This window comes from Adiantum capillus-veneris, chromosome 21 (assembly GCF_014529385.1).
Source record: "Adiantum capillus-veneris isolate H3 chromosome 21, ASM1452938v2, whole genome shotgun sequence".
Lineage (NCBI taxonomy): Eukaryota > Viridiplantae > Streptophyta > Polypodiopsida > Polypodiales > Pteridaceae > Adiantum > Adiantum capillus-veneris.
In genome coordinates, this window is record NC_140951.1 from 45293966 (window position 1) to 45319663 (window position 25698).

Here is a 25698-nt window from a genome sequence, read left to right on the forward strand (position 1 = left end):
CATTTTCAGCCCTAAAAACAGCAGTAAAACAGTCATTTTCAGCCACCGAAATGGCCCGAAATTCAGCAGATAGAAGACCACAAATTTTAGCCCTAAGTCGTCGTCATGATCACCGTCGTCGTCATCGGCATAGTCCAAGCTGCATCAGTCCATTGCATACGCATTGTACCACTTTGTGCAATCAAAAGTAGACCACTCCTGCCGACGAGAGTGGGGCCTTCGAAGGAGGGTTTTACAACCTCTCGGGTGTCGTATCTCTCTTCTCTCTTTCTCTGAGTCTCATACACTTGCACGCACAATATCTAATCACTTTGTTCGTGATCATAGCACTCTCCATAAAGACGGAAGGCTCTCTCCTTCCCTAAGAACTAAAAGGAACCTTGAGCAAATATAGATCACTAATCTTGAGAAAATACAAGATTCATTCCGCTGCACCTAACATTAGAAGGCGGTCGGGTCGTCTGCTTGAGCGTCTATATAGGTTTTATGTGGGCCATTAGGGAGCATCTCATGTTGGGACAGTTATGATTTAGTTCAGCATAGTGCTCTCTGATCATGCCCCGGTTTCTTTGCATTTGAGATTTGAGACCTCCTCTATGCCTAGATGAGGATGGCAGATGCTTGATTTGGTGTTACATGATGCTTCATTGTCTCAGTTAAACAAGGATGTTTGGACATGCATTAGTTCTGTTGACTCTGCGTCCCATTTGGTTACATGCATCATGGCGTTTTCCGAGGCTTGTAGACAAACAGTTATATAGAGAGGCGATGAGGCCTGTTCCGCAGGTAGCGAGAATTACAGGACCGTTCGAGTTGCATTCGTCACCTACTCTAGGAGTTGCCAGAAGATGAGTTCCTAGGAGAGCGCAAGGTTGACACTAGGGAGACACTTAGTCACCTTTGATTGAGAAATCTGAATTTGCCTATCATGCTTCGGTCTTGACATGGATATCCAAAGTGGATAGGATGAATAAGGATTTCTTTGTATACTTCCGGGAACGTCCCAAGGGGACCTCCATTAGAGTGGTACACTAGTCTGCAGATAGGTTACATACGGATCTTGATGAGGTCCTTGACATAGCTTCAAGCATTTGTTTACTATTGATCAACTTAATGATAATATCTTGCGTGTTAGAGAAGAGGTTTGGTCTCATGTGCAACCATGGTTACAGAGGTTATGTGCCATAAGTTACTAGCCTCCTTCTCTATGCAGGAGATGCATGACGCAATGCTTGGCCTCGTGGTGCCTCTTGACGTGGAGAGGATGGGTTGACTAGATTGCAGATCTAGGATGCTCTCAACCCCACTATGCTTTCCGGTTTACAACACATATGTGACACAGGAGAGATGCGTGTCTCTATGCGTTTGGAACTTATATCTCTCATGCCAGAAGGTGGACATACATCGTCCCAGCGATAGTGTAGACCGATCACTCTCATGTCCTCCGTGTATAAGATATATGCTCGCATGATCAGCATGCGCTTAAAAACTTTTATGCTTAATCTCATTCATGCTTCACAGACAGGTTTTTTGCAGGACTGCTGTATTTTGGATAACATTTTCACTTTCTATGAGGCAATTGAACGGGTAGTCAGACATATCAGCCAATAGCATTCATGCTTCTTGATTTTGAGAAGGCTTATGATAGAGTAGATTAGGGCGTCTTGGAGGGCAGTATTTAGAGGATGGGTTTCGCCTTGTGGTGGATCAAAGGTGTATCTACATTATAACGTATTGCTTCTAGCATTGTCACGATTTGTTCTATTGTGTGCCTGGAGCTTCCTTCGTCTTCTCCAAGCTGTGTGCATTTCTCTGCAACCCTAATTTCAACAATTGGTATCAGAGCAGGTCACGTCCTCTTGGGCTTAGTTGCAAGCTGCTCTAGCACACGCCTGCTCACTTTCTCCGATTTCAGTGAGCTTTGGCGAGCGTTCGCAGGTCGACAAATATGTTGGGATAGCTCGTAGAGCTAGGTCTGCTCAGAATTTTGATTTGGGCTCATTTCGGCCTCCGTTTCCACTACAGGCAGTACTGCACAGGCTATTTCGTTATTTTGTGCAGAATTTCTGTCAGTGCCGTTTTCTACATAACAGGTGCCTTATAGTCTTCTACGGTTTGTGCTATATAGCACAGGTTGTTCCCGCTCCGTTTCTCCTATTTTCGGGCAGTTTTCACATCAGGTGCAGCATTTACCATGGCTGACAACAACAACACAGATGTGTTCAAGATTTTTGCTGCTGAGGACAGGTTGGATGGGGACAACTACACTATCTGGGCTTATATCATGCAACATGTTCTTGTGTCAAAGGGCGTCTGGAACATTGTGCAAGGCATTGATGTACGTCCTGGTTCTGAGGATGTAGGCGATGTTGAGGATGTTGCAGGTCTTGCTGCAAGGATTGCAGCTATTAGAGTTGTTTTGCCTACGACAGAACAAGCTCGTTGGGATGTTAAGGATGCGCAGACTCATGCATTGATTGCGTTGTCTGTGAAGGGCACCATTGTTCCTCACATCCGTTCAGCAAAATCTGCAAAACAGGCTTGGGATATTCTAGCAGGTCTTTATGCAAGCCGCAATGAGGCTAAAATTGCTTTGCTGCGTAAAGAGTTGGAGTCGAAGATTATACATGAGGAAGATGATATGGACACTTTCCTTGCTAGTGTCAAGGATATCAATGAGCAACTTATTTTTGCAGGTGAAGTTATTTTAGACAGTTCCCTTGTGCAGACTGTTCTTGATGCCTTACCAGATTCTTACCAGACTTTTGCTAGTACTTGGAGACTTATGACCCAAGGAAATCCAAAAGTTGTCCGGTTTGATGCATTATGCACATTGCTGTTGCAAGAGTCACTTTCCAGAAAAAACAGGACTAGACAGCGTGCAGTTGAACAGGCTTTTATTGCTTCTCAAAGAAAGGGTGGTAACAGCAATGCAGCCACTTCTTATGGTTCTGCTGCGAGTGGCAAAAATTTTGTTCCTAATGCTTCTGTTGGCAGCAATTCGTCTGGAAATTCTGGTGATAAGGGCAAAAAGAAGATGCGTTGCCATTATTGTAAAGCCAATGATCACTTGATCAAGTCATGTCCTAAGTTGAAGGCCAAAGAGGCTAAGAAGAAAGAGGGTGGTTCCACTGCAAATATTGGTTCCACTACAAATGCAGCCATTGTTGAGTCTTCTGTGAAAGGAGACTGTGTTGCTGATGTTGATGCAGAATGGGCTTTTAGCGCAGAGTGCACTTACAATCCTGCTGTCCATGATGCATTCTTGTCAGTTGTTGCAGATTCACATGTGTGGTATTTCGATAGTGATGCTACAAAGCACATTACCTCACATCGTGAATTGTTTACCTCTCTCGAGTCTGTCCCTCATGGGAATTCAGTCACTTGTGTCAACAACGCCTCTTATCCAGTTCAGGGAGTTGGAAAGATTGTGCTCACTGTTGCTAATGGCAGTTCCTTCACACTTGTTGATGCACTTTATGTACCTGGGATCAAGAAGAATCTCTTGTCTGTATCCGCACTTGCTAGACTTGGACTTGTAGTCAAATTTGTGGATGACAGATGTACAGTTCATGATCTCAGTTTTGGTGATGAAATTGTTGCATCTGGGCTTTTGTGCCGTGGGCTGTATAAGCTCACTTTGTATGACAAGTGTGGACAAAATTTTGCAAATGCTGTTGCAGATTCAAGGGCTATTTCAGATGCAAAACTTTGGCATGCACGTTTTGGTCATCTGAATTTTGCCAGTTTGGTGCGTTTGCAGAAATCTGATATGGTTGCTTCTTTGCCGCCTCTCGAAGCACCTGTCAAACATGTTTGTGAAGGCTGTATTTTGGGTAAGATGCAGCGTTCTAAATTTCCAAAGGACGGTTCAGTTCGGGCCACATGGAGGTTGCAGCTTGTGCATAGTGATGTTTGTGGGCCCATGCAAACTCCGTCCTTGGGCAATTACCTGTACTTCGTGACTTTCATTGATGATTACTCCATGCATGCATCGGTATTTCCGCTTAAAGCGAAGTCCGAAGTCTCGAAAATGTACTATGGGCACCGTCCGTTCTGATCGAGGGGAGGAGTATATGTCTCATGAATCTAATGCATTTCTGGCTAGTCGTGGGATAAAACACCAATGTACAGTGCCTTATACACCTCAGCAAAATGGTGTTGCTGAGAGGAAAAACAGGTCACTGACGGAAATGGCACGATGTATGGTCAAAAGTCAAGCTTTACGGCATTCTTTTTGGCTTGAGGCCATCATGTGTGCCACTTATGTACTTAACAGGTGTCCTACGAAAGCTTTGCAGTCTATTACTCCATATGAAGCATGGCATGATAGAAAGCCTTCTATTGAGCACATGCGTGTTTTTGGCTGTTTGGCATATGCTTTGGTGCCACAAGTGCAGCGCAGAAAATTGGATGATAAGGTTGTCAAATGTATTTTTGTTGGTTATAGTGCTGAAAGCAAAGGTTACAGGTTGTATCATCCGCAAACAAAACGTATTCTGGTTTCTCGGGATGTAGTGGTTGTGGAAGATTCTGTTCAGCCCTTTCTGTCATGTACTAGAGACAGTAATGTAAGCTCACAGGACATTTATAACACTGTGTTGCCTCTTTTCAATGGTGGAAATACGAATGTAAGTTCCAATGAGGAAAATGTACAGCCTATGGGGGTTTCTGAAAATGTTTTAGATCAGCCTATTACAGTTGCAGATGTACATGATGTACTTGATGAGGAAAGGGCTGAAAATGAGCAGGCTAGAGGTATGCCAAAATGGCTGGAGCACACTTTGCGTGACAGTAGATTGGATACACCTTTGTCGAGTCGCACTCGTTCAGGCTCTCGCCATGCATCTTATGCATGAGATTGTTATGCTTTGGCTGTGTCTAGCTTACATGATGTTGAGGAGCCTCTGTCTTTTGATGAAGCACACAATTTAGAAAATTGGATGGCTGCCATGCAATCAGAATATGATGCACTTATAGAAAATGACACATGGACTTTATGTAATTTGCCTCCTGGCAAAAAGGCCATTGGTACGAAGTGGGTTTACAAGTTGAAACGCAAGCCGGATGGTGAGATCGATCGCCATAAGGCTCAACTTGTTGCAAAGGGTTATGCACAACAAAAAGGCATTGATTACGAAGAGACTTTTTGCTCCCACTTGTCGTATGACTATTGTGCGTTTTCTATGTGCATTGGCAGCTCATTTTGGTTGGGATGTACATCAATCAGACATTGTTACTGCTTTCTTGAATGGTGACATATTTGAGGAAGTTTATGTAACGCAGCCTCGCGGTTTTGTCATAAAAGGACAAGAGGACAAAGTGTGCAGATGTAAGAAGGCTTTGTATGGGTTGAAGCAATCTCCTCGTGCTTGGTATGAGAAAGCTGACACTCATTTGGTGGAACGAGGCTTTCGTAACAGTCCAACAGAAAGCACATTGTATGTAAAGCGTGAGGATGATGTACTTCTCATTGTGGTTCTTTATGTTGATGATTTGCTGATCACTGGACCAAATGAGAGATATTGCTGAATTTAAGGCTGATTTGAATGCTACTTTCAAGATGAAAGATTTGGGGCTGTTGCATCATTACTTGGGTATACAGTTTAAGGAGTGTGATGGTGGTATTGCTTTGTGTCAGAAAAGTTACATAGAAACATTGCTATGTAAGTTTGGACTTGAGGATTGCAAACCTATTGCCACTCCCATGGAAACAGGTTTGAAGTTGAGTCTATATGATGCTGGCGATCCTGTTGATGTCACTCTTTACCAAACTGCTGTTGGCTGCCTCATTTATGTATGCAACAGGAGGCTAGATATTCAATTTGTAGTCTCACAGGTCAGCAGATTTATGCACAGCCCAGGGTCTAAGCATTGGCAGGTTGTCAAGAGGATTTTCCGCTACCTTAGTGGCACTTTACATCTTGGCTTGTTTTATCCCAAGGGGGGATCATTGCCGCCAGACTTACATGCTTTTTCGGAGGCTAGTTGTTTTGACATGGGAGTATCCACAAGTGGTTTTTGTTTCATGCTTGGCAGTTCATGTATATCATGGTTGAGCAAGAAGCAACCTACTGTGGCCACTTCGAGTTGTGAGGCTGAGTACAAGGCAGTCTTCACAGCCACGGTTGAGTGTGTATGGCTCAGACGCCTTATGGCTGATTTGGGTGTTGGACAGGACACTGCCAACACTATCTACACTGACAGTCAGAGCGCATTGGCAGTTGCGAGGAACCCAGTTTTTCATGCTCGCACAAAGCACATTGAGGTGCATTACCACTATGTCAGGGAGAGGCTCTCAGCAGGAGAGATCAGCTTGGCTTATGTGCCAACACAGGACAACCTTGCAGATATTTTCACAAAGGCATTGTCTCTTGAGAATCTTGAAGCTTTCCGCAAAGCTTTGGGCTTACTCCCCTTTGTGGACTGATCATGTCCTCAGGGCACGGCACTTCCCTTTACTCATGTGCCAGCTCTCGTTCACCGCATCACTCCAGGGGGGATTTGTTACCATATACATGTGGTAGTGATGTGTGTGAACACACTAGGACCGTCGGGGCATTTTTTCCCTCTTTAGGAGGTTTTTTCTCCCGTGCATTGTATATAGCCCATCACTCTAGGGCTATCTATCTTTCCATTGCATACTAAGAAACACACTCTCTATTGTGTGCCTGGAGCTTCCTTCGTCTTCTCCAAGCTGTGTGCATTTCTCTGTAACCTTAATTCCAACACGATTAGAGGCCACATTGGACGGCGCTTTCCTCTGTTTCGTTCAGTTAGACAGGGATGTCCCCTGGCACCGTACCTCTTTCTTTTTTTGCTGAGGCCATGTCTCTATTCTTGTGCAGCAGAACACCACAGTTAAGAGGTCTTGCTATGCATTTGGCAAACTCGCCAGATTCGTTGGATCAAGAGTATGTAGATCATACTATGCTCAGTTGAGCAGCAGTTTGCACCCGTGCTGCAGACTAACAGGAAGAAACTTTTGCCATTGGTCATACTTGTATTTATCTCTGGCTGGCAGAGCCCTTGTGTTGAATAAGGTTCTTCTTGCGACGGCTTGGTTCACCACATCCTGCATGACTCGTCACTCAGGCATTATGGTGCGTTTGAAGCGCCTTGTATGCAACTTCTTGTGGGGTGGCTTAGATGGCTCTACTAACACTTGACCACGAGTCCATTGGGACATAGTCATTTTGCCTAGAGAGGAGGGAGGACTGGGGATTATTGATCTAGAGATGCAAAGCAAGGCATTGCTTGCAAAGCTGTTAGTTCGCGGATTGTTTCCAAGTGCAGAGCCTTGGAAACATTTTACACCATGCTTTATCACATGCATCTCCTCGTTTTGGCTCTCTAGATACTACATGTGTTTCGCGCTCGTACATCGGATTCATCTTTACAGATACACCCTTGGATACGTCTCATTTGTCATCATTTATGCAATGCATTTTGTAGATTTGGAAGGAATTATGTCTTGCTTTGATTCGCCACCTGCCTTCATGTATCAAGAAGGTAGCAAGGCAGCCCTTTGTATGGAATGCATCCACCTTGATGTTTACACAACCTACACATTGTCACTCCTATTTTGTACTTCCTCTCAGAGATAGGCCATTAAGCACTCTCTTGAGGTCTCTTATGTACACATAATATAGCCTTTGTTTCTCCCAGAGAGAGAGAGAGAGAGAGAGAGAGAGAGAGAGAGAGAGAGAGAGAGAGAGATATTAACGTCTTCAAAAGGCTAAAGTAACCTATGCGACCAAAAAGTTGCAAGTGGTGAATCTGAGACAACGTCTGAGTATAAAAAATAAAGACTACATAAAGGACTAAAAGGGGGGAAGGGGGGGGGGAGGGGGGTGAGAGTTGATACAATGAGTGAAACGTCGATCAAAAAAAGTTAAGAGGAGATTCCTCATTGGTCACTAGCACATCTCATCAATATCCTCCATGGTCAATTCTCTGACTGGGCCTCTCGCATGTCGAGCTAGATTGATCTGGATCCTTTATTGCAACCTTCGTTGATGTTGTGAAGCCCCTCGTGGTCGTCTCAAAGTTTAGGCATCTCAACTGAACTGCCTCCCATTATTTATTTTGACTTTTAGGTATTTATTTTACTTCTTTGTCAAAGTCTGGGTAGGGCAATTTACTGAGGTTGCTATATAAGCAACCCTCAACCCCCATTGTATTGTACATCACTTGTTCATTGCCAAGGTTGGTTGGTTCAAGAGACACACTCTCTCTCTCTCTCTCTCTCTCTCTCTTTAAAGTCTTTTGGGATAGTTTCCTAAGACGTTTAAATTCTATCCTTCTCTCTCTCTCTCTCTCTAACATAACGCTTGGAAGACACTCTCGAAGCAACGAAAGAGGGATGGGTAGAAGTGGTCAAGAAGAACATCAAGAAAGAAGCAAAAGAGGATGCACACAAGGAAGAAGCTCTCCTTGTACACACCACCCTCGAAGAGGAAAAAATGCGCCATGCCCGTCGCCTCAACATACGAGTCACCGGCATCGAAGAAGTGAAGGACTCCACCCCTGAGAAAGATGGCAAGACTTTATGTACCACTCTTGGATACAAAATAGAGGAATCAACCCCCTTCACCAAAGCTTGGCGAGCCGGCAAAGACCCCATCAAGAAGAGGCCTCTTATCCTCCAATTTTCATCGGAGGAAGCAAGGACCCTTTTCATTTGAAAGAGGGTAATTTTACGAGGTCTCACGGCCCCCCCCATCTACCTAGATGATGACCTCACAAGGATGCAAGTAGAGCATAGAAGAGCATGCATGCCTCGGATACAACAAGCGCGCAAAGAAGGAAAACGGGCCTCCTATCGCGACGGTCGCGTCATCATTGATGGCAAAGCCGTAGCATAGCGACTCGCGGCCTATGAGACACTATACGAGGAGATACACATGGCAGTTTGGAACTGCAATGGCTCTTTGTGGACACATCCAGGGAGACTGGAAGAGGTGATGCATGGTAGAGACATCATTCTCCTCACAGAGACACACGAGAGTTCAGAGAGAGGCCTACCCCGAGTACAGGATTACCAATGGGAGTCTACACACAGGAAGTGTACACGGCACAACACTTCTAGAGGATCTGGCGGAGTAGCAGTCCTCTACCGCCGCTCACTTCATAGCAAGATAGAGATAGTAGCACGCGATCGAGAGGCACGCTACATGTGGATACGGATTGAGCTATCTGAAGAGCACATCCTCTACATCGCCGTATGCTACTTTGCACCTAGCAGCTCCAGGTTTGCACAGACAGGTGGAGGGGAGACAGAGGAGGTACACACACACGGAGGAGAGGAGGAGGATGATACACACTCACCATATGCATGTCTTAGGGACGAGATCATGGAGTACTCTAGACTGGGTGAAGTCTTACTCACGGGGGATTTCAATGCCAGGACACAGAGTAGACAGTGTGATATTTACGACTTCGACGACCCAGAGCTACTCTCCACTATGGAGGACACAGGGGCAGAGAGGATCTCTAGTGATACCACCACACCCACACCATATGAGAGGCACCTACTTTGCTTGGGATCACAACACCGTCTCGTTATCTATAACGGGATGGCGCAATGGCCATCATCCGGCGGCCTGACTTGTATACCGCCATCAGTAACCAACGGAGCTACGTAGTACAGTGGACTACATCATTGGCTTCAGAGAGACAGCCCACCTACTCACATCCTTCACCATTCCACCATTGCCTATTGGGGCTGACCACGCATATCTCACCCTCTCTCTCACTGGCTCACCCATCTCACATACACTACCTACATCCACACCATACACCACTATACACTTCACACATGAGCTAGCCCACGTTTACTTATCACATGTATATCAGGGGATCTACACTCTCGACCCAGACACACCACTCTCTACACTCACTAGCCAGCTCTCAGCAGTTCTACACACCTCAGCCCTCAGCTGCTTTCCACACACTACCCACAATGGCCGAACCCCCCCCCCCCCCCCCCCCCCCCCCCCCCTCCCTCTGGGACGATGCCCCATAATCGTTGGTACGACGGGGAGTGCAGAGATCTATACAGACAGCTACGGGCTCGACGAGCCTTAGAGGAGATTACTGAGAGCGAGGTCAGACGACAGATGAAGGCCATCACACGCCGTAAACGGCGGGCCTTCGAGCCTCGAGGAGGCACAGGAGCTTGAGCTATACCACCTTCTTATGAGTACAGACTGCGCCTCAGCATGGAGGATTCTGAGAGAGCCACGCCCCACCCCCCCCCTGGAGGACCCCCAGATGTGGCATGATTATGCCGAGCGCTTGTACCAGATACCTGGGCAGCCACTGATCCCAGAGCCATCTGATCCTCGACCTACAACCTCGACTTTCTTCACATCTAGCATGGTGGAGAGGGCCATCCGACGCCTTCAGCATGGCCGATCAGCAGATCACACTGGACTACAGAGTGAGCACTTGATATATGCAGCAGACACTCTTTCCCCCTTGATAGCACGTCTCTTCAACCGTGCCTTGGTTGAGGGACTACCAGAGGAGTGGACTATGCACACCATCATGCCTATCCACAAGTTTGGCGACACCCTTGATCCAGGGAACTACAGGACTATCATGATTGGCCACACACTGGCCAAACTATATGGGGCTGTTCTTGAGGCAGAGCTTAGCACGCATGCAGAGGCATCAGGGATACGAGCGTCAGGACAGGCAGGCTTTCGACGCACTTTCTCGACTATCGATCACATTTTCGTGCTTTGCTGCCTGATCGATGGAGCGAAAGCACGGAAGAGGAGACTCTACTTCTGCTTTGTGGATTTCCGCAAGGCCTTTGACACTATCCCTAGAGAGAGACTCTTACAGCGCCTTCAGGAGCTACAGATACCATCTGAGATGATATGGGCCATTCATTCTTTATACGCACAGGTCTCTGGCAGAGTGCGCTGCCCAGGTGGACTATCGGATTCCATTGCTAGCACTATTGGTGTGAAGCAAGGATGTCCCCTCTCCCCGACTCTATTTGGTCTCTACATCGACGAGATATCAGATTACATTCTACGCGCAAGAGGGGCGGGATCAGACTTGGCAGGTATACGAGTACATATTATACTTTATGCTGATGATATCATCCTAGTTTCTGAGACACAGGAGGGACTACAGAGCCACCTACGAGCCTTGGATGATTTCTGCACACATCGAGGGCTCACAGTGAACCTTGGCAAGACCAAGGTCATGATCTTTCACACCTCCAGGACAGTGCGGAGCCGAGCAGTACTCACAGCAGCAGGCGGGCAGGTCGATGTGGTTGATTCATATGTATACCTGGGGGTGACTTTCACTGGCACCATTGGTAGATTTTCCATGGCACAAGCAGCCCGAGACCGGCTTACACGAGGATATGCAGCGCTGGCCACCTTGGAGCGCAGATGCCATCAGGCCCACTTCTAGGAGCCCCGCACCAAGGGGTGGCTTTTTGACACTCTAGTCACACCTGCCATGATGTATGCAGCTGCTGTATGGGCTCCAGGGCTATCCGCATCCCTATGGACACAGATAGAGCGCCCACAGATCATCATGATCTCCCGTTTGCTCTACAACAAGCCCTCAGTACCACATGATATCATCAGAGCAGAGCTAGCTACCCACCGATGCTAGTGGAGGCTCTCTTTCAGACAGTTTGTTTCATACAACGTATGCGAGAGCTCCCACCAGACAGACTCACCCGCAGAGCTTTTGAGGCATCGATACAGCTGCATCAAGAGGGGGACACGAGGGCATGGTACTCACAGGTCATAGAGTGGTTTACATCCCATGGTTTGGACATCACGGATCTGCCCCCTTTTCAATATGATCCCGACTCCCCTCACATACGCCCCTCACACATTGAGAGGAATCGAGTTCTCAGACAGGATCTCTGGCAGCTATACATCAGGGAGACATGGATCACACCCAGAGAGCCTCTTCCCACGAAGAGGCAGTACTACAGAGACCACTTCCTCACTATTGTAGCAGATGGTTTCATCCAGAGACTGAGAGACATGGATGTCTATATGCCACATAGAGCACGGGTCGCCATCGGACAGCTCAGAGTATCATCACACCAGCTAGAGATTGAGGCAGGGAGAGCGGCACATGTCCCCAGAGTAGAGACGATATGCAGACTTTGCACAACAGAGGTTGAGAGCGAGGAGCATTACGTATGCAGATGTAGAGCATATGAGGAGATTAGAGGCAGATATCTGACCTTGTTTGCAGATCAGCCCACTCTACATCAGATCTTTGAGTCCAGAGACCAGTGACAGCTCGGCCGCTTCCTCATAGAGGCACAAGAGCATCGGGACTCCCTGCTCCAGGCAGCACTAGGGATGAGAGACGAGCGCCAGACATAGCTCACGGACTTTTTCCAGAGGACCATAGCAGCACCATCACTTTTGACCACCCAGAGAGGAGTGACTCTACAGCAGGTTGAGGAGGTCCGAGCTCGCAGACGCCCACGCACACATGGACGTAGGACACCCCGCCTACACTAGAGAGAGATCCAGGAGATCCAGGAGAACTACTACAGATCCTTGGAGGAGCGACGTACTCGGGCTTTTGCAGATCCAGCCGCCATCTTACGCGGATTGTCCGCACCCTACCCACCCATGCATCATGTATTACACCCTGATTATGGGATTGGATGGAGTTAGAGATAGGATAGCATCTCATGATTGTATTTACCCCAGCATATAGGATTGCATCTCTCCCCCAGTTTTTGGAGCTCCACCCCCACCCTCTTTGTATCACCTCCCCCCAGACATTACACAGGATAGTTTACTTTTACTTTTGTACCCTTTTATCCTTTATGGATACATAGAGGACACCCACCTCATGTACTTTGATTTGTCTCATAGGCCGATTTCGGCCTCTTTATAGACGTTAAAAAATCTTTCTTTCTCTCTCTCTCTCTCTCTCTCTTTCTCTCTCTCTCTCTCTCTCTCTCTCTCTCTCTCTCTCTCTCCCCCCCCCCCCCCCCGCTTGGTCTACACGCTTCCGCATCGTCGACTTTGACATGGTATCAGAGCTTCGTGCTCTGTGACTCTGGTGGAGCAAGGCGGTCCGTGAAGAAGAGCAGCCGTGAGAAGAGGATCCTCGGTGTTTTGAAACGCTAGCATTGCTAGCACACTTGATGGGAACCCTAGACAACGGCATTGAACTCTTTGCATCGCCGTCGAGCGTTTTGAAATGCCGTCGGTAGGTGTCACAAATTGATGACGTGGCAGCATGTACGGATCTACCGTGAAACGCGCTGATAGGCTGGCATTGCTGACAGGCTGGCGACAGTCTGGCAGATTGCTGATGTGGCCACTGTACGGACATGTGACATGGCTGCTGTACGGACACCCGCTTTTTGCGCTGGACGTGGTAGCTGTACGGATTTCCGCAATTTGCGCTAGTGCTTTTCGCTGGTAGATTTTTGGAACAAGTTGTTTTTGAGACTTATTGCTTTTGAGTTTATTGCATTTGGGGCTCCGCTTTTGGCATCCCTTCTAAGAATAAAAGAGCCCATGGGCCTCACTTCTCAGAGCATCTGGACGCAAAGTCTGAGAGCAGAGGTTCGCGACGAGAGTTGTAACTTTGCTCAAGATTTAATATAAAAAGAAATACTAAAAGGGGCGCCAGGTTTTGGGGCCAATACCTTTGGGCACGGAACTACGTTGGGCCGTGTCGTCTCGAATTAAACTGTGATTTAAGTTGTGAAATATTATTGAAGTGAATCTCTTTTGTGTTGACAGAATCTGGACTTGGGGTATCCAAGTTTGTTACGTTAGTATTAGAGCACGACCGATTTCTCTTCTACCGGGAAGTCCGATCCTTCTTCTCGCGGCACCTATGGATCCCGAAAAGAATCAATCGACCTCTTCTGCAACCGCTGGGGCGGGAGGAGGCAATACAAAAAATTCAAGCTATTTAGCAGAGAATGAGTATGGGCCACCCCGGCCCACACAGTATGAACTCTTGGAGATGCAACGTTGATAGCAGGTTGACGCGTGCACAAAGTAGATGCTTCAGTTTGCTAAGGATCATCAATTTGCAAAATTTTTGACCCAACAATCAATGGTTGAAGTGCATACTCAGTGACAGAAAGCCACCGATCCACCAATCAAACTGGCAATCAAGAAGCCTCCTACTTCGATAATTTTTACTGAAAAAGAATTCCATGGTGCGGTCCAGAACCAACGGTCCAGAACCAAATCAATCAGCTTCTGGACACGAAGAAGCCATCGAAAAAGCAACTGAAGCAACGTAACAAGGGAACTGACTTCCCCGATTACTGGTCCAAAAATCCACTCTAAAAACGCTAGAAAGCAGAAGAAGCGTGTACGCTTCGAAGGATTGCCCAATTCGTCCTCATCTTCTTCTGACAGCTCGGACAACTCATCTTCTTTTGAGTCGAGTGATGAGGACAAAAAGGGCAAGAAACGACGGCAAGATCATATGTTTTATGCAAAAAGGAAGCACATTTACAGAGCCATTCAATATGATTTCCTCGACGACAAGGGCAAAAAGGCCAAAGAATTCGAAGAGAAAGGACATGCAGTAAAGTATGAGCACTTTTCGTGGTTTTGAGATGCTCCCAAGGCTTTAGCCTTTATCCAACATTATGACATAGCATTTTTAGGAGGCTGCTATACAGAGCACTCCAAGATCAGATGGGCAACATTCTTTCTGAAAGGCAATGCACGGACATGGTGGTCCACTCTTTTGTTGAGGAAATAAGCACTGACAAAGTGGTTGAAATTTAAGAAACTCTTTATTTTTTCATGGCTCACACAAGAATACGAACGAGACGTGATTATTGAGTGGAACCATATTCGGATGGTCAAGATAGAATCTTTGGATTTCTTAGTGTGAAAGATTTTGGGAAACTTTTCTACCTGCTTCATCCTTTAAGAAGATTAGTTTTAAGGAGCAGATTGAGCGGTTTTGTTGTGGACTTCCCAAAGAAATTCGAGACTATTGTCTTGAAAGGTAGTCCGAGTCCATACAACAGTTGATGGGACATACGAAGGGGGGATTTGCTTTACATTCGGGTAACTTGACTTACCCATTAGATGAACCTTCAACAAGTCACTTATAGAAGACGAGAGAGATTGATATTTCAAAGCAAGAAAGTGTTTTGAATGTGGAGAACAAGGACATATCGCTACACGGTGCCCCAAAAAGGCACAAGAATCAGGACAACTGATAGATTGAAAGGACAGTGGGACGAGGCGATACTCGTTCTAGAACAGATTTTAGATAAAAAATTATGGATGAACTAGCATTATTTTGCTTTATGAATTTATAAAAATAAGACTTTTTGGAAGATGATTTTGAATTTTGAATAAAACTAATGTTGTATGAAAGCATCTGTAAGGTGCAGCGGAATGAATGTTGTATTTTCTCAAGATTAGTGATCTTTATTGCTCAAGGTTCCTTTTAGTTCTTAGGGAAAGAGAGAGCTTTCTGTCTTATGGAGAGTGCTATGATCACGAACAAAGTGAATGGATTGTGCGTGCAAGTGAATGAGACTGAGAGAAGGAGAGAGAAGAGATACGACACCGAGAGGTTGTAAAACCCTCCTCAGAAGGCCCCACTCTCGTCGGCGAGAGTGGTCTATTCTTTGATTGCACAAAGGTGTACAATGCGTATGCAATGGACAGATGCAAGTTGGTCTATGCTGATGGACGACGACGGTGATGATGACGACGACTCGGTGGCTGAAATCTGAGGTCTTCTAATCGCTGATTTCGGGGACTGTTTGGTGGCTGGAAATGACTGTTTTGGCTGCGTTTTCTTGGGCTAAACTTGGGGGTGCTTCTGCAACTGAATGGGGGCTGATTTGCTACTGTTCTAACTGCTGAAAATCTGCGTTTCTTCAAAGGCTGAACTGCAGATCAAAAACGCTGAGAGGCTGAAAACAAAACGTTGAAAATTTGCTCTGTTAGGCTGGCGTTTTTGGCAAGCAAAACGCTAGGCCTTGTGCTGAACCGCCGGGTACTATCGCCACAAAGGGGGACTTGCAAGGCGATGGGAGATTTGTGAAAACGCTGAAGAAGGGGGAGGTATGGCGATGGGGGTCATGAGGGGGGGGTACTGCTGAGAAGTTGCCTATTGAGCGGGAAGCTCCTGCTGCCTCTTCTGCCAGAAAGTGTGAACTTGGGTTTGCTTATATACAAACTTAGCAAAATTGCCCTACCTACTTTTGTTGGAAAATCACTTAAAAATAATAAGTAAAAATCCCAATAAATAGGAAAATAGGCTAAATGCACTGGAAAATTCCCCTAACTGATGCTAATGGATTCTGATGGGAATTCCGATGATCATGCTGTGTGCAACCGGAGGATATGCATCTATGCTAAGTGATTGGGCATGTACGGTCTACGAATAGACTCACAAAAGTGCCAGATCACTGCTAATCTAACTTGACGGGATTGACTGAACCCTGCTGTGGTGTAGCTTGTCCACGGACACATAGGGTTGGGATGTGTCACGTGACAACATCTACTATTTCTGGATAAAGAGAAGGATTAAGAATGAGACGATGTTTTTGGAGTAGTGAAAGCTCCGGAATGAACCTGATAATTGAATCATGACCGATTCAATGGAATTGTCGTGCGCACATTAAGAGTTCCTGCCGGATGAGATGGCCACACAGCTGGAATTGAATGATTATATCACTCTGTTCAATATAAACTTAGTGATGGATTGGGATCCCCGGAAATGATTCTCGCACATGACAGTGCTTGAGAATGATTACTTGCACACGACAATGCTTGAGTCGAAAATCTCTATAGACATGATGGCAATATGGGATTAGTTAATTCGACATCAGTGAGGTCTTGTGTAGATCTAGATACGGTTACTAAATACGTTGCTGGCAGTCATGGTCTGAGATGTGAAATGAATCTATGTGATGTGATCCGGATGTGATATGATGTGGCTGTCGTCTTTGTACGACGACAAGTGCTGGATTTGTGTCGTCTAGTGCGTTGATACTTAGAGTCAGTGTCTACTGAATTGGTTTATGGTCTCTGTCTGTTTTGCAGGCGTAATCGAGGGTGATTACAATTATTTGAGGAGGGGGGTATGTCACAAATTGATGACATGGCAATATTGCTTGGACACCCACATGGACTGACTGATGACGTGGCAGCATGTATGGATCTATCGTGAAGTGCGCTGATAGGTTGGCAGTATGGACACTGACAGGTTGGCAGACTGCTGACGTGGCCATTGTACGGACATGTGACATGGCAACTGTACGGACACCTGTTTTTTGCGCTGGCATGCTGACGTGGCAATTATACGGATGTCCCCAATTTGTGTTGGTGCTTTTTGTTGGCAAATTTTTGGAACAAATTGTTTTTGGGACTCATTGCTTTTGAGTTTACTGCTTTTGGGGCTCTGCTTTTGGCATCCCTTGTAAGAATAAAAGAGCCCTAAGGGCCTCACTTCTCAGAGCATTTGGACGCAGAGTCTGAGAGTAGAGGTTCTTGACGGGAGTCGTAACTTTGCTCAAGATTTAATATAAAAAGAAATACAGAAAGGGGCGCCAGGTTTTGGGGCCAATACCTCTGGGCTCGGAACTACGCCGGGCCGTGTCGTCTCGAATTGAACTGTGACCTAAGTTGTGAAGTATTATTGAAGTGAATCTCTTTTGTGTCGCGATAGAGTCTAGACTTGGGGTGTCCAAGTTTGTTACAATAGGAGACCTTGGCAGTCCTAGTGATTCGCCCACTCAACGGCCTCAACAACATTTTGAAATGACGGGTAGTCCAAACACCCCTGCGATGGGATTTTGCCTACGTTTTGAAATGCAACCTGCAGCTATTGTCCCTTGGTAACGTGCCCTCCCTCCATGTGTATAGTAAGGGTTTTAAAATGCGGGTGTGTTTTGCATATCATTGCCGACAGCCCCCCTATGTCCCCTATTTGCTGATGCAACCTCAAAGAGGCACATTAAATTGCTTCAAGAGTAAAGTTTAGAAAGGGCATTGGAGGCCCTTTGCTAATTTTAGACCTCCCTCTAGGAACTATGCGGCTTTTGGAGTGTGAGAAGGTATCAAGTTCATATCTTGCAACTTCAACAACCCCCCCCCCCCCCGATCAAGCACCAATGAGAACCATGATCAACACCGACCATCCGCTATGAAAAGCGGATTGACTACCATCCAGTTAGCGGCCTATGCACTGACACAGTTCTCAAGGAAACCGGAAAATTGTTTGGCTCGAGATTGTGAAGCCAAAAGCAAATGGACGAGTTAGCTAGAGGACGGAGGCAAATGCAAGCTTGACAAGGACGGGAGTACCAATACTCAGTTAGCTGTCTCGGTACTCATGAGGTCCGACCCAATCAGACGTATCTAAAATACTTCGGATGAGTGCACCAATCCATTGTTGTTGGTCGAGCATGGACAAGATGTGTTCCACAATTCATTATCTTGGAGTATTGATTTTGGACGTGATGTGTCCACAGTTCACGAATGGAGATTCTTGGACATAGTGTGGTCTACAACTCAATTTTTTAAAAAGGCAACCAATGCTCAAGATGGCATTCTTCTAAGGTACAAAGAAGTTGAGGGCTGAGGTGTATTTAGCATGACAACGGTTGTTGGGGTATCCATGGTATTCTTCAACTTGGTCTCACTATTTATGTCCACTATGAGCTGCAGAGAAGGTGTTTAGGCATCTCAAGTGAACTGCCCAAAGTGATCCCATTATTTATTTTGGCTTTTAGATATTTATTTTACTTATTTGTCAAAATCTAGGTAGGGAAATTTACTGAGGTTGGTATATAAGCAACCCTAAGCCCCCATTGTATTGTACATCAATTATTCATTGCCAAGGTTGGTTGGTTCAGGAGACTCTCTCTCTCTCTCTCTCTCTCTCTCTCTCTCTCTCTCTCTCTCTCTCCCCCCCCCCCTTGGTCTCAACGCTTCCGCATCGTCGACTTTGACAGGTCGTGGGCGCTTGGATCTCCCTAGCTCAATCACTCGATCGATCAACGACCCCTGGTGAGGGTGAGATCTGAACTCGATTATGACTACCGCTCCTTTGACTGCCCAATGGCTGATGTAAAGAAACCTGTGATCCACCTTTGGGACTGGCTCTCCCATGGTGTCCTTAGTAAGCTCTCTCTATATCTGCGCAACTTGAGTAGAAACATTCCTAGACATGTTTGGTCTTGGTATCTCATGACTCTAGAAGTGGTCCAAAACCCTCTTTGAACATGCAATGAAATCGGCCATGTATCTCTTAGTACACCGGGCAATGACATATGTACTGCAGCTCTGTCTCTGGCTCTATATGGAGTAAGTGACATATCCTTCTTATGTTGGTACTCCTTGCAAGTCTCGATCTGAAGCTGATCTTGCGAGCCATGCCCTGCATTTAAGTTTTTCTTGTGTCATGGTGGTAAAGTTGAAGATTTATTGATCCTTTCCTTTTGCAAGAGGATTCTTTAGACATCTAGGAGGTCACAACTCCCTCAATTTCCCCCTTCTCAAATGGAAGCCTTAATACCCGCTAAAAGAGCTGAAGATTCAGAACATTCTGGTTCTTGTGTGATAAGAGACAAGCACATAACCCCTTCTTTGGCGGTGCTCCAGGCAGAAAAAGTCGCCTTGTCACCACCCTTGTAATACAAAGTATTTGCCTGTGAACAGATACCAGATGCTGTGGTGAATGATAATTCTTCAAACTTGAAGACTCCATTCCTTACCTTCAGCGGTGCAGAGGATAAATTAGTTGCAAACTCTTGCAGCACGACTTCAGTCGTGCAATTGAATCTTTGGACACAACTTGAACCTTTACAGATGAACGTAGCTCCAAATACTACTCTTTCTCAGTCTACGACATCCCTTCAGGAGGACTTTATTGTTCAGACACCTTAAAAATTTCCAACCAGTGGTTGTCACTCAACATAAAATTCAAGTCAATTTACCAATGGTTTCACTCGAAGCAAATAAAGATTTAGTACTTTCTCATACACAACTCGAAGCTGTGAAAAATTCCTTGCAAGCCCTTATTTTGATAAGAATTCTTGCTAAGTTGTAGATGTGATACTCATACTTCTGACAAAGATGGGACAAGCTGCAAATATGATCAATTTTCAATTTGGCAAAACGGTTATGGTCAATAATGGTGCTATGACATGGGACTTAACAATTAGAGCTTTGGATGCAGAAGCAATACAACACACATTTTTCTTTTCCAGAAGTTTCTACCCATTTGATGTGACAACTTAGAAGTTCCGTGCGTGGGCCAAGTAGATATTCCCGCTCATAGTGCTCTTGCAATTCCTCTAAATGACGCACTAGGAATATCCATACTTGGATATCTCAGAGGTTCTGTCTATGATGGTCTACCGTCTATGTCATTTTCCCGAAAACGCATCCAGAAAGCCCTCTTCTCTTAGACCTACTACTCTAACTTAGCAATTCTAATGTGCACATCAAATAAATGGATCCAACCTTGAATAATAGAAATTGTTTTGAAAATAGCCAATTTAGGAACATTCCTCTAGCTTCTAAATTGTTGTCCCGAATTGTATTGCTTGTACATAATTGCCCAGAAAATCTGGGTAAGGGGATAATTCTCGCTCACTCATTCTCTGAGCATCTAGTAGTGCTCCTTGCTCTCCAACCCACCTCCACATATCTTGCATGTCCTACAATCTCTTCAATTTGTACTGCCCGCCCAACCTCAATCTTTAGTTTGTGAAGTGAGACCCTGAGCTGGCTAATCGCCACTCTAGCACTTAGTGGCATCTGTGTGTCCATATATTTTTTGGTTGCTGGATGAAGCCATCCTCTAGAATAGCCATGAAGTTCTCTTTGTAGTATAGTAGTTTCAATGGAAGAGTTTGTCTAGGTGTAATCCATGTCTCTCGACTGTACAACTGCCAGAGATTTTGTTTGAGGATGCGGCTCCTCTCACATAGTGAGAGTCGTATAAATGGTGAGGCTGGTCAAATTGAAAAGGTGGGAGCCACTTTATATCTAGATCATATGTGCTGAACCAATGTACAATTGTGGTATCTCCTCTGGCATCCCAAGCAAAAAAGGGAACAAACATAATGACAAAATGATTAAACTGGAACTAAGCTATGGACCGAAAGGGATAACCGAGTGGAGTCTACAATAGATGGGAGAATGTAATGTAGAGGAGTATGGTGTTCTATGACAAAGGGCCCATAATGCGACCTATATGCATTGAGTTTACATTGTACAAACATGATACACATAATCTAGCTAGCTCATTGTTACAAGGAAACTCGGTTTCAGGGCCTATCTGATCAGAAACTCCGTTTCGGGGCCTATCAGATCAGAAGCTCTGTTTTATTGTCCCCCGTTTTCTGTTTCCATTTTTCCGCTTCTTCAGGAAGGTTTAAACCTTGCTTACAAAATATACCTATGAAAACATGAGCTAGCTCCATCCGGTACCATAGCGTGGGTGTAAAATGGGACAATAGTGTGTGAGAGAGAGAGGCGTTCGTGTGAGTTTCCTCAAGGCTCACTCGTTACCTTAGCGTTGACTTCTCCCCTGCTTGTCTTCATGAAGCGCCGGAGGCCGCCCTCTGCCATCTCCTGCTGTGACACTCTGTGAGGCCGCCATTGTTTACCTATTTTTATTTGTTTCTTGTTTGTACAGGTGGGCTTTTTTTTTGCGTTTTCGTTTTTTCTGTGTTTTGCTTGTTCTGTCTGCATGCGGTTTTTCCCCTTGTGTGCTTGCTTGTCTGTGTGCTGGCTGCTTGTGTTTGTATGGTGGTGTCTGTGTGTTTGTATGCTTTGCATGTGTATGTCCCTTTGCTGTTTTATTATTTGTTTGCTGGGTCTGAGGGTCATACGCCTGGAATTTGTTCTTGTCCGTGCACAGGGGAATATACCATTACTTGTGAATTGGAAGAGTGATCAGTCTTCATTCAATTTTAATTAATGTGCCACTTGAGAGTTTGAATTCAATAATAGATGATGCTATGGAGTTTGAAGATATGTTACTTTGACAGGCAGCTCATGTTTCTAAAACGATCATCAAGCCAACTGAGCTGTTGATGACCAAAATTCAACAAGCTGAGGTAATGCCACACTTATTATAGAGCTTTCACTGTTTTTCCTAGGGGTGGAAGCTTATGCAATAATTGATGCTTTTTGCAGATTATGAAGAACGAGTATGATGAGGAACGGTGAGTTTTGTCTTTCAGTCCTAGCACCTATGCATTCCCTGTTGTAAGCTGTCTGTTAAAATACCGACCTTACCTGTTATTTTCTTTTTCTAATCTGCTTGTTAGTATTTTCTAATGCCTTAGAAGTGTGTCCTTCACATTGTTTTCATGATGGTTGTTTTGTCAGGTATATTTTCACAATAATCAGCTTAATGTCTGCCTCATTGCTAGCAATGCTCTTATACACACACATGAAGGATCTAGACATAGTTTTGCACACACGTCATATGAGAAATGTAGAGTCAAGACAGAGGGTCAGAGGCAGAGATTTTGACTTTATTTTGTGTAATCAACATAGGTGTTGGGTAGAAACTCAGCCCTCATCCTCAGCGTTTTTAGAATTCAGCACATCGGCAACCAGGTCTCGCATGCAGAGTAGGTCGCAGTTGCAGATCTAGACCCATTCCATCAGCATCACTAGCCTCATCAACATCTAGGACCATTGTATCAGCATTTGTGCAATCTAAAGCAACTACATCTCTAGCGATAGAGAGGGGGGCCCTTGGAGGGGGGTTTGGAACCCCATTTGGTGTTAGTCTCTCTCTCTCTCTCTCTCTCTCTCTCTCTCTCTCTCTCTCTCTCTCTCTCTACAGAGGGGGCTTACTAGAAACTCACAGGATAAAGAACACACTGAATATGGGAGACATCTCATGGAGATGGCAACTATACATGGTTTGGCCATACTTAATGGTCTAGAGAATTTCCCTTTATCTGGGGGATTCACATGCTTCCCGCACAGGCATGGGGCCAGTACAGTGGATTATGTCATGACTTCACCAAGCTTTATTTCTAGTATCGAGGACTTTAAGGTGGGACCCAGACCGGTTGGGAGTGCAGTGGATCATGCTCTCTTGACCTTATCAATCTCCTTCCAATACAATGCCTCTCAAGTACAAAGGAAGAAGACACACACAAGATATACTTTAACGCCAGAGACTGATTCAGTCTATGTGGAAAAGATCTATAATAGGATGTGGGCAGCCGAGCCAGTATATAGTGTAGAGGAGATTACTTCTCAGTTAACAGAGATACTACATGGAGCAGCACAAGAGGCATACCCACATACTCAACCTGATCAGAAGAGAGGATCTGGGAACATGCCTCAAAACAGTTGGTATGACGAGGAATGCAGAGAGACGAGATCCCAGGTCCAGAAAGAGCTTACACTTGGGATCATCACATATAAGCAGTCTCGGATTGCTCTTCGGCGTACAGTACGTCGCAAGAAAAGGGCATTTTTAGCCAAACTGGAGAAGGATTTATATCAGCTCTTCTTGAGTCAGGACTCACATGAGGCCTGGCGTTTATTTCACGAGCACTCACCGCCTCCGACAATTACTTCTCCTCAGATTTGGGGTCAATATGTAACATCATTATATATGGTATCTGGACAGCCTCCATTACCAGATCCGCTAGAGCCATGCCCTGCTACTAGTACTTTCTTTACTATGGAAATGGTGAAAAAAGCCATTGATAAGATGAAGACAAGAAGAGCATATGATCATGATGGTTTAGTAGCAGAACATCTGATCCATGCCAGGGATCTACTTTCAGAAGTCCTTGCTCGTCTGTTTAATCGGGTCATGTGTGAAGGATTACCTGAATCTTGGAAATTATCTACTATCATACCTATTTTCAAGTCAGGGGATCCTATGATACCCGGGAACTACCGTACCATTATGGTAGGTCACACATTGACCCGACTGTACGCATCCATTCTTGAACAAAAATTGAGTAGATGGGCAGAGAATGAGGGCGTAAGGGCAACAGGACAAGTTGGATTCAGGAGGGGTTATTCCACTTTAGATCATATTCTTACTCTCAGAGCCATTATTGAGGAAGGAAGAGCAAGCGGGAGAAGGATGTATTGTTGCTTTGTGGATTTTCGGAAAGCTTTTGATACAGTACCAAGGGCCAGATTGATGTGCAGGATGCAAGAGTTAGGGGTCCCCAAAGAGATTATTTGGGGGATCATGGCCTTATACGGGTCAATAACTGGTTATGTACGTACTCAAGAAGGGGATTCCGACATTGTTCATTCCACCGTTGGAGTAAAGCAGGGATGCCCACTGTCCCCTACTTTATTTGGTATGTACATAGATGAGGTATCAGATTACATTGATAGAGAGGGTGACAGACGTGCTCAACTTGCAGGGTCATGGATCCCTTTGTTGTTGTATGCAGATGATATTGTATTGATAGCAGAATCACCAGATGGAATGCAGAGGCAGCTAGATGCATTACATAAATTCGCGGAGGACAGTGAACTGTTGGTAAACTTGGGTAAAACCAAAGTTATGGTGTTTAACACCACACCGCAATGGGTTAGGAGATTGGCACCTACATTTGCATATGGCCAGGATAAACTAGAGTACACAGATGTATACACATACCTTGGTGTGGTATTTGCAGGACCGAAGTTTACTCTGAAGAAAGCAGCGGATGCTAGATTGTCTAGAGCCTCTGCGGCCTTGGGAGGGTTGGAGAGGATGTGTTCACAAGTCACGAACAAAACTTTGGCTCTTTGATACTGTGGTGGCTTCGGCTATGCTTTATGGGGTCCAGATTTGGGGACCATCTGTGGATTAGGATAATTGGAAGTCAATGGAGAGACCTTTGGTATCTATGATTTCCCGAATGATTAGAGCCAAGGCCTCCGTACCACACGCGATTACCCGAGCGGAACTAGCTGCCCCTTCGATAGAAATTGAAGCTCTTACCAGATCAGTGTCCTTTATACATGGTTTGTGGGATACAAATAATTGCCGATATACTAGACTGGCCCTTGAATCCTCTCGACAATTAGCAATGAAAGGGGATACATCATGCTGGTATGCGCAACTATCCTCGTGGTTTCAGAGACACGGGTTCGGTATGGAAAGATTACCCCCCTTCCAATACTCTCTTGAGGCTCCATCACTGGCAATTACACGAACGGAGATTAATAAAATCATCCGTCAGGATCTTATACAGTTGGATACTAAGAGGACACGGGTAGACCCTACACAAGAATTGGGCACGAAGATGGCCGACTACAAAGAAAACTTCCTACAGCTATGTGAAGATGGATTTGTGATTCGCCCGAGCTACATGGATACCCACCTGTCTCATGGTTTGAGATGTGCTATTGGTGGAAATTGAATTTGGCAGATTTAGGGGAATCCCACCTGAGAGCAGAATTTGCAAGTTATGCGGAATGGAGCCGGAGATAGAATTACACTACATATGCCATTGCACCGTATACTATGAGATACGTGGGCGTTTCCATTGCCTATTTAAAGAAGGCTTTGGACCTCTAGATAGAGTCATGCAATACCAAGGTCAAAGATGCTTAGGCTTCTACCTATTGGAACTACATCGGCACAGGGATAATCTAATGAGAAGACAAAGAGCACTACAGCCTCAGAGGTAGATCACAGATTTCTTCGGATCGATAGAACCAGGAGTGGAAGGAGAAG

The 25698-nt window shown here is 45.4% G+C and overlaps 1 protein-coding gene across 1 annotated transcript in view; it reads left to right on the forward strand.

Moving 5' to 3' along the window:
• LOC147430879 (uncharacterized protein At2g33490-like) overlaps positions 1-25698 on the forward strand; it is a 69643-nt gene that overhangs the window by 30527 nt on the left and 13418 nt on the right. Inside the window, exons 6-7 of the mRNA XM_086493411.1 lie at positions 22025-22093; positions 22173-22201. Coding sequence (XP_086349537.1) covers positions 22025-22093; positions 22173-22201 — 98 coding nt within the window. The remainder of the gene's footprint in view (positions 1-22024; positions 22094-22172; positions 22202-25698) is intronic.